This window comes from Microtus oregoni, unplaced genomic scaffold, assembly GCF_018167655.1.
Source record: "Microtus oregoni isolate MIOR12 unplaced genomic scaffold, Mior012 000063F_ref0000156, whole genome shotgun sequence".
Classification (NCBI taxonomy): Eukaryota; Metazoa; Chordata; class Mammalia; order Rodentia; family Cricetidae; genus Microtus; species Microtus oregoni.
In genome coordinates this window covers 138,938-148,768 of record NW_024543873.1, presented here as the reverse complement: position 1 = coordinate 148,768, position 9,831 = coordinate 138,938, and the positions used below count along the sequence as shown (strand labels likewise).

The 9,831-nt window shown below is 40.5% G+C and overlaps 1 protein-coding gene across 1 annotated transcript; it reads left to right on the top strand.

The window, feature by feature from the left end:
- Positions 1-8,016: 8,016 nt before the first annotated feature.
- LOC121439807 (putative MAGE domain-containing protein MAGEA13P) lies at positions 8,017-8,976 on the top strand. The gene has a single exon (XM_041640431.1). The coding sequence runs from the start codon at positions 8,017-8,019 to the stop codon at positions 8,974-8,976; it is 960 nt and encodes a 319-aa protein (XP_041496365.1).
- The last annotated feature ends 855 nt before the right edge of the window (positions 8,977-9,831 follow it).

Genomic DNA, 9,831 nt, shown 5'->3' with positions numbered 1-9,831 from the left:
ATGTGGTATGTGCTTTTCTGTGCTGACTGATTTCACTTAGCACAATGTCTTTGAGGTCCATCCATATTGTTGGGAATGAGAAAAATTTAAGGTTTAAAGCATTCCACAATAGATAAAGACTACATTTCTATATCCACTCATCCATTGATGAGCACTTAGCTTGAATATATATATATATATATATATATATATATATATATATATACATATCTTATATATTATATATAGAAGGAGCATGTGTCTTAATAGCATGCTGGTCATAGAAGGTTTTTTTTAGTATTACTTATTCTGTGGAATTTTTTTGTAAAGATTTCCTCATCACGCTTAAGCCACCGGAAGCAGAGTTAGCAAATTCATCATTTCTATTTGGGTATCTGTGTGACCCCTAGGTCTGACTTCAATAATTGGGCTAGATTTTGGAAACCTTTGTGGTGAAAAGATAGTTCAATTTTGAATATGTCTAGTTTGGAATTTTTTAGGACATCCAAGTACTGAGACCCAATATTTTGTTAAATATATATATATATATATATATATATTTATATATCTTTAAATTTTACATAATAAAATTTGGAAATAGTTTCACATCCTTTCTAGTATCTCTGTGTCTTGATAGAAGAATATTCTGTGTAAAAGTTCTAGATTTAGGAGAATTTTAACCAGGAAATAAGGCTTCCCAAAATTAAAGAAAACAGGCCAGAAAAGAAGTCAGTAGATGATTTAATATAAAGCACCAAAGGCTGGGCTCCAACTTCTAATTTTTCACATTGTTATCTGTTTAGCTCTAAAAACATGACTCAGTGGTTAAGCGCACTTTTGTTCTTTTAGACTTCTACGAATTGTCAAATTTTCAAGTAGAATTAGATTCCCCTTTCCTTAGACATAGTTACACCATTCCTTATTTCTGTCTATCACTTATTATACAGTATTATTTGTGGTAATATTTTATTTTTGCTTTAACAAATAAAGCTTGCCTGAAGATCAGAGAAGCAAAGCAGCCAGCCAATAGTTCTTACCTCAATGAAATCCTCAGACTGAATGGGATATCCTTTTTCTACATTTTTTCAGACTGAATGTATCTACAGAACCTCAGACTGAATCCTGAGCTCCTGTCTCCTCCCGCCTTAGATTTCTCCCTCTGCCCAGCCATATCACTTCCCATCACTACCTCTCTAGTGCTGTGATTAAAGTTATGAGCCAGCATGGTCCTGTTTCTCTTTTAGACTGAGTCAATCTTGTGGAGCCCAAGGTGGCCTTGAACTCCCAGAGATCTGTCTGCCTGTCTCCCAAGTGCTGGAATTAAAGGTGTGTGCCACTACTGCCTGGCTTCTATGGCTAACTACTAGCTAGATTCACACTCTGATCTTCAGGGAAGCTTTGTGTGTTATAGCACAAACAAAATATCACCACAACTATTAGTCTACATGTTGTATTCTTTTTCTTCTAGAGCAAAAAATAAATAAATAAAATACACATAGCATGGTTCTTTGCTTTATATTTCTGTGACTTAGAATTTATTATAAGTGTATTTGATACAAAATGAGAAGTGTCTGAAATTGGTCTCATAATAGGGCAATTGTGAGCAGATTCATACCCAGAGCAGTCTCATGCAGAGGGAAATGTATGACAAAACTGTGGTATAATCTAGAGGAGCAAAGGAGCATTCTTGTATGCCTTGTGATACAATTTTGAAGCATTCGGAGAGGATACACAGAGGTTGATCGAGACAAGACGCTTTAGGTGAGTGAGCAAAAATGGCTACATATAGTGCTGTGCATCTATATGAGGCATTTGTTGTTTATTGTTTCATTTAATGTTAAAGAGTGACTGCAAAATAGATATTATTGTAAGAATAAGAATTAGAGACATGAGTTAATATGATTACATACACAATGATAATAAAAAGGGATAGTGGAATAGTATCTGAAGCCTGCATGTTTTCTAATGCTTTTTCTGATACACCAGAAAACAAGTCTATGCCTAATATATAATTAGTAAGGGTATGACAGACAAGGATGCATTAAATTAGTATGCCACAATAAAATGTTTTATAGTCAAATAAATTGAGAACACTGAATTAAGTTGATCATGTATATGTATTGCAGAATTGTTTAGATCTCTAAATATTCTGTTTTCTCATTAATCAATAGCAAGAAAAGCATAGTATAAGCATTTTGTATATTAATTTTATCATAGAATCATTTCATTCATAGGTTATCCACTGCTATAGCTCATGAGATTAGCATTAGGTCAAAGCTGAGAAATACTGCCTTCTACCCTGATAGCAAATATTACTTCTCGCAAAGTTTCATTTTGTTTACAAAGGGAGAGTAACCAAAACAAAACTGGAATGATTTCCACCCATTTATTCATTCAGAAGTTATAAGCAAATGAATCATATGGCTCAGATTTCTTCTAATCCAGTTTGATTGTATGTTGATTTTGGAAGTTCCAGCATGAGTCTTCTTGAAGTAAAAAAGGCTTTGTGTGACAAGTTCTGATTATAAACTTTTTAATGAGTCATTATGGTATAAGGCCAGGTAGTTTACTGGTGTTTGATCACTGCTTTACTTTAGGTATTCAGTTGGATTTTAATTGTTTATTTTGTTGAAGAACATGATCCACATTTTCTGTGTGTGATCATAAAAGATAAGAGAAATTACAAAGTAGCTACTGGAATGTCTCTTTATATTTCCATTTAGTTATGAATTCAGGTGGCTTTCACTCCCATTATAACTTCAAAATAACTAATATATACTGTCTGTCATATATGTGTCAGTATGATTTCATTTCATATCATTTATTTATACATATGAGAGTGTCTGTGTAGTATGCACATGCATGTATGTGAGTTGCACAGAGGCCAAAGGGGGTCATCAGTTGTCCTGCATCACTCTCCACCTTATTCTTTTAAGGAAGTATCTCTTGCTGGAACTGGAGCTTCTTTTATTTTCCCTAGGATAGCAGCCAGCAAGCTTCAAGAATCTTCTAGCCTCTGACATCCTCAGTGCTTGAGCTATAGCCATTCACAAGAATATACATAGCTTATTTTGTGGGTGCTGAGATCCACACCCCAATCCTCATACATATATGGGAAACAGTCTTAATGGCTTAATAACCTCTCTAGCCATGAGATGTTATTTTAAATATGCATATCATAATAAAATTATATTTAAATTTGACATAGTAGGTAGAAATATAGACTCTGGATACACTCCTTAAGAACTCTGCCCCATACTAATGATGTGAGTGACATGGAACAAGTAACACATTCTATCTGATATTTATTTACCTCTACTATAGTGTAAAATAAAGAGCCATGAGATAGCTCAGTGGATAAGAGCAATTACTATCAAGTCTGGAGACATGCTCTTTTCTGATATCTTCATGTGTACTATGATGCATGTGCTAATGGACACTCACAATAAATATAAATAAATAAATAAATGCAATAAAACATTTAGTGCTGAGACTATAGCTTGGTAGCTCAGTGGTATAGTGCTTACTTTGTAACTATGAGGCCCTAAATTTAATTCCCAGTGCCATAAAATATTAAATAATACTAATCTTTATCTAAAGAAATATTGAGTTTAATGAGTTTAATTAATACACACACACAGAGACACAGAGAGAGAGAGAGAGAGAGAGAGAGAGAGAGAGAATGAGAGAGAGCACGCGCGAGAGAGAACACCACCTCATGTACACCTCTGAAATAAAGTAGTATTATGTAGTTATTGGCAGATTAATTTCAGGATATATCAAGCCTATATTGTTATGTTTGTGAATCTCTTAGAATCTAGCTAAGAGATGGACTTTCCACCAATACTATTGAGTATTGTACCAGAATTCTTACCTAGTTGTAAAGCAAGAAAAAAGTTTGCTTTAGAAATGAACAGTACTGATATTAATTGCAGAAGTTTATCTCCATAGAAACCAAGGGAATATGCAGGCACATTTTTCAAGAGGATAGCAACATTATTGCAAACCATATCTTTAAACAACAATCAACTGTTCTTCTGAATGTCACCAACAAAAAAATTGAATAAAGACTCACATTGACATCAGTAACTGGATGCCAGATATATAAGAGGTTTTTTTGTTCTCAGGGAAGTGAGAGTCTGATTACAAAGAATAAGACTCAGTCTGTACAGAGGCACTCTGGCCCATGAACCAAGGTAAGAGAATCCCTTGAGAGGGTCTCACATAGAAACATCACCTTCTTTGTCTGTGAATGTTAGGGCAGGGGTTTCTGGAACAGGTATTTCCATCACCACACTCCATAGTCTTGTGGAAAGTGTTTCAGGGAAATAGAAGACCTTGTGGAAGCAAGGAATACAGACTATAGTAAGAAGAATACAAATGCTTTGAGTCTTCAATCTGAATGATAGAAAAATCCCACCCAAACCTATATAGCTATTTCTGAATCTCCTATAAATTTGTCAAACAAGGGCTGCCCCCTCCACCCCTGCTATTGCTATTGCATATTGGTATAGTAAAGATATTGGTTTGAGGGGTTGTGGCCTCTGGAAGAGGAAGAGATAAAAAGGTGCCGGGAATTGTAGACACAGACTAAGAATAAAGCCTATTTTTAAAAAATAGTCACTATGTTTATTAAAAATGACATATTAATGAAGGATTAAAGGCTTGCTCTAAGGAGATAGTTAACAGTTTTGATTTATTTTTTTCCGTTTATTTATTTATTAAAGATTTCTGTCTGTTCCCCGCCACCGCCTCCCATTTCCCTCCCCCTCCCTCAATCAAGTCCCCCTCCCTCGTCAGCCCAAAGAGCTATCAGGGTTCCCTGCCTTGTGGGAAGTCCAAGGACCATCCACCTCCATCCAGGTCTAGTAAGGTGAGCATCCAAACTGCCTAGGCTCCCACAAAGCCAGTACGTGCATTAGGATCAAAAACACATTGCCATTGTTCTTGAGTTCTCAGTAGTCCTCATTGTCTGCTATGTTCAAAATCAGGAGCAGAAGGAGAGAGAGCACGAGCAAGGAACTCAGGACCCTGAGGGGTGCACCCACACACTGAGATAATGGGGATGTTCTATCGGGAACTCACCAAGGCCAGCGGGCCTGGGTCTGAAAAAGCCTGGGATAAAAACAGTTTTGGTGCCTGTCCTGGAACTAGCTCTTGTAGACCAGGCTGGCCTCGAACTCCCAGAGATCCGCCGGCCTCTGCCAGAGACAGGCACCAAAGCTACAGAGAAACCCTGTTTCGAAAAACCAAAAAAAAAAAAAAAAACAGTTTTGATTTATAAAAGTGCTATTTCATAAAAAAATTAAGATACAAAATAATGTGGTTCCTTTAATGCTTTCACATTTTATGTTGAAGGACTTCCTGCACTTTGCCTCTTTGCCGCTGGCAGGCTTCCATGCTTTGCTCCCAGTATTTTCCTTTGTATGAACGTATCGCTATCACAAGTTCTAGTTCTGTTTCCTAAAACTTTTCCTGCGCCTTTAGCTTGTTCTATAGCCCATCCTACCCCTAGTGAAAACGGATGTGAGGTAAGAGGTCTTTGTTTTACAGCTTCCGGTAACGATTGTAGGTGACATACACTGACTTCCGCTTCGGCTATCAGAAGAGGCGACGACAGGCAGGCAAAGGACTCGTAGCCGTTGCTCTTCAGCTGCCGGAGGGATTGCAGGCCCTGTGGTGGTTTTGGAGGTAAGGATATGCGAAAAGTTTTAGGTACATTGGTGTATAAACCTTTCCTCACAAATAGAATGGCCTCTGCTCCTTACCATGCCTCTACTGCCGGCGCTGGTGGGGAAGGCCTGTTACATGGATCTGGTTTATGGTGGCGTCCTCCATTTTGGAATCCTGAGGGGTGATTTCTCTGACAGAGTTTAACTCTAGTCCATAGAGGGAAGCTTCCAGACAATTCCGGACGGACGCCAAAGTACGGGAATATATTGTAAAGTCTTGGGGACCTTTTTCAAACAGAACATAGCTTACGGAAACACGCCCAGCCATGAGCCCACAGAAACTGCTGTGTCATGGCCCTCAAACTGCTAGAGTTACATGGCCGTGTCTCATGGAAGGCGCATATCAATTCCAATGCCTGTACAATTCCAAACCAAATTGGGTCCCACTGTGAGATGGGGAAGTAGGCACGAGCTCCTGTCTCCAACAACAAGTACTTTTTCTAAATTAACAGCTTCTTGCAAATGAAAAATTAGTTTCTCCAAGGGAATTTTCCTGGATATCCAAACTACGCTTACGGGCGGGTCCCATGGCACCACCCTGCAGTAAATAGCCAACACAAAATAAACTCAGAGGTATTGTGGAGGTTTTTCCCTCCTAATGTATTATTTGGACCCCTTCCTGCCCCTCCCCCATCCTCTGTTCTGCCAACCCATATCCCCTGCCCCCATGCATGCCCTGTCTGACTGCCCAGGCCCCTCTTCCACCCCATCCCGCTCCTCCCCATTTCCCCTTTCTCCCCACCCCCACCCCCTGTTCCGCCCCTCCCCCCACTAGTCTTTTGTTTCTATATTATTTATGGTTTCCAACTTTGAGGGTTTTCTTTTCAAAGGCAAGGTTTCTCTGTGTAACTTTGGCTGCCCTCAAACTCACTCTGTAGACCAGGCTGGCCTCAAATAAATGTAGAGATCTGCCTGCCTCTGCCTCCTAAGTGCTGAGATTAAAGGCTTACACCACCACTGGCCCAGCCAGATTTTTAAGTTTTTATGGGTTTTGCTTATGTGTGTTTGCTTTTGTACATGCCTGTAAGTGTGCGTGCATACACATGCATGCTGTGTATGTGTACATGCTGGGTGTGTGTGCACACACTTATGTGTCCATGAATGTGTGTGCACATACACCTGTGTGTCAGTTTATTTCCCATTTTGTTTCTTTTTGCTCTTTGTTCATTTTGTTTTATCCTTGTTTGCCTTATTGCCTGTTTGTTTTCTTAAAAGAGAGAGAAAGAAAGCTTGGGATTAGAAGGTAGGATCTAGGAAGAAATAGGGAGGGGAAACGATGGTCATAATATATTCTATGAAAATTATTTCAATAAAAAATAAAAATAGGAAACTTCTCTTCTAATATTAGCCCAAGAAGGCCCCAGACAAACATGTCTGTATGAGACCCCTCTCATTTCCAGGCAGTCCACTATTTTACAAAGGTGGGGCTGTTTATATGTTGACTATTTTGTTTTAGATATTTTTAACGTGGGTGGAATCTGAGATGGGGAAATTCAGGTTGCCAGAGGGGAGGACTCTGAGGGAAGACTAATGGACCTCCTTTTAAGTACATACTAGATTCTTCTGCCACTGCCAAGGTCTAAAGGATAGTGAGCAGAGGTCACTATCCTTAGTCTTATTGGTCTTAGTTAGGGGAAGGCACTGTTCTAAGTGAGCAGAGTTGGCTCTATCTGCCCAACCAAAGAATGAGACAAGTTCTGTTAGCAAACAGTATGTGGACCCTGAACAAAGATGGAGGGAATGCTTGAGCCTTTAGAGATTTGCTGTTCTTACCCTGAGAGACCCTACTTTCTGGTATATTGATTTGTTGTGCCAGTATCCCCCCGCCCCCGTAGTGTCAAGAGACTAGAATCAGTTTATCAGAGAGAGGTGTCTCGGGCCTTGCCATAGTCAGTTGGAGGGTGGAAAGAAGACACTTTGACTAGGTGAACCTAGTCTCATATACTGCTATTAAGAGGACCCATTCACTCCATAACTGTGTGGACCTGGCAGAGTGTACTTCTATACAGCAGTTAGTCCCAGGCTGTGCTTGTTGTCTGGGACCTGAGCCCCTCTCCTAAATTGCTTATATGGAGGTTCCAGGAACAAAGGACATAGTTACTGTACTGAGTCATAGCCAGAGACCATAGAGTAGAATGGAGTTGGTAGGAGGCAGGCCCATGAGACCCAAGAGAACTACCTAAGATAAATACTGAGAAAACCTTCGTCACTGCTGACAGCTTAGCAAACCCTCACATTTTTTCTCTCACCCTCAGGCCACTCTTCATCAACTTTCTCCTGCCACTTACCTGCAAAACAAATTATAATGTCCCACAGACATGAGCAAGGCCGTGAGGCCCAAGAAGAGAATGAGGGTCAGGTCAGCGAGGAGGTTCCTGTAGCTAAGGAGGTGGGCACCTCAGAGGGAGAATCTGCTGCTCAGGTTCCCTGTTCCTCCTCTGCTCCTGCCCAAGCCACTCTACCAAATGAAGGTTCTGCTCATCAAGCAGGGAGACGTCAGAGCGTCTCAAAGGCCTACCTCTTCTCCAGGTTCTTGCTCAACAGTCAGCTACAGTATAAGGTGACCGAATTGGTGAAGTTTCTGAGTTTCAAGTATACAACAAAGCAGCCCGTCACTGAGGCAGAAATTCTGAGTATTGTCAAAGAGTACAAGCACTACTATCAAGTGATCTTCAAGCATGCCTGTGAATGCATGGAAATGGTTTTTGGCATAGAAGTGAAGGAAGTGGATGCTATCAACCACTCCTATGAGCTCCTTAAAGTTCTTGACCTCACCTATGATGGGCGCTCGAGTGGTGATGACGAGGAGGGCATCCCCAAGTTAGGCCTCTTGGTGCTCATCCTTGGTGCCATCTTCATGGAGGGCAACCGTGCTCCTGAGAAGAAGATCTGGGACATGCTGAATACGGTTGGCATATTTCCTGACCAGCATGATTTCATCTGTGGGAATCCCAGAAAGTTCATCACTGAAGAATTGGTTGCTGAGAAGTACCTGGAATACCAGCTGGTACCCGGCAGTGATCCTCCATGCTATGAGTTCCTGTGGGGCCCAAGGGCCCATGCTGAAACCAGCAAGATGAAAGTCCTGCAGTTTTTCTCCAAGGTTGTCCGGAGCAGCCCCACGGCCTTCACAGCTCTGTATAGGGAAGCCTTGAAGGATGAAGAGGAGAGAGCCCAGGCTGCCCTTGCCTCCGTGGCCTTTCCTGTTGCCCCGGAAGACTCAGGTTCCGCGGACAAGCCCAGCAGCTTCTCCCGCCCTGAGTAAATTGAGGCTGCTTCTTCACACTGATTAAAGACAGCAGTCAGATATTCGAGTAGAAGAGAGTTTGGGTTCTTTTTCTTTTTGTTCTGTCTCAAAGGGTTTATTAGCTTTAGAGTCTCCATTCATTAACTGTGGCTCCCACGTTTGTTTCAGAAGAAGAAGTTTGCTGCTGTGAAAAGCGTGTTGAGAATATTCTCAGCTTTGAGGTCTAGAGGAAGATCAAATAGCAGTGCAACAGAGCTTTCCTTGGACACATGAAAGATCTAAAAAAATGACAGATTCTATTGTTCTTGTAGTCTGTTTTGTGAAGCTAAACATATGCACCTCTTACTTGGTTGATTTAGTGAACAATGCATGTGCAGTTAAAGGTTAATAAAGTGCACTGCCCTGTTTTCCCAGCAAACAGTGTCTGTTCTTTGCAAGACATGTTTATATCAGGGGAAATTCATATGTCAATGAGGAAGATGATGAAATAGTGTGAAAAACAAAGACTTGAGTTAAAGGCCTGAGGAGGTGGGATACCAAATAACAGCTATAAAGTATCAGTGCTTTGAGCTAAGGCATTTGGGGGCTTTGGGAAATCACAAATCCTCTGTTAAGGTAGATGGTGGTAGGGACCAGATTCTCAGGCAATGTGTCTAATACATGAGAGAAAAACTTAGAAGGAAAAAAAGTGCTCAGAGAACTTCTCTTTGAAGTATGCTAAACAAGAAATAAATCTCCACTGGGGACGGGGACCATTATAGAAGGTGACGTGAACTCTTTCTGAGTGCTATCAAACATACTGTCTTACCTAAGCCTTGTGTACAAAACATTTCTGGGAACTCTGACAATACCGCCTTCACGTGGTGGATAGAA

What these genes read in the sequence shown, in the direction of transcription:
- LOC121439807 (XM_041640431.1), top strand. Translation starts at nt 8,017, where the DNA reads ATGTCCCACAGACATGAGCAAGGCCGTGAGGCCCAAGAAGAGAATGAG.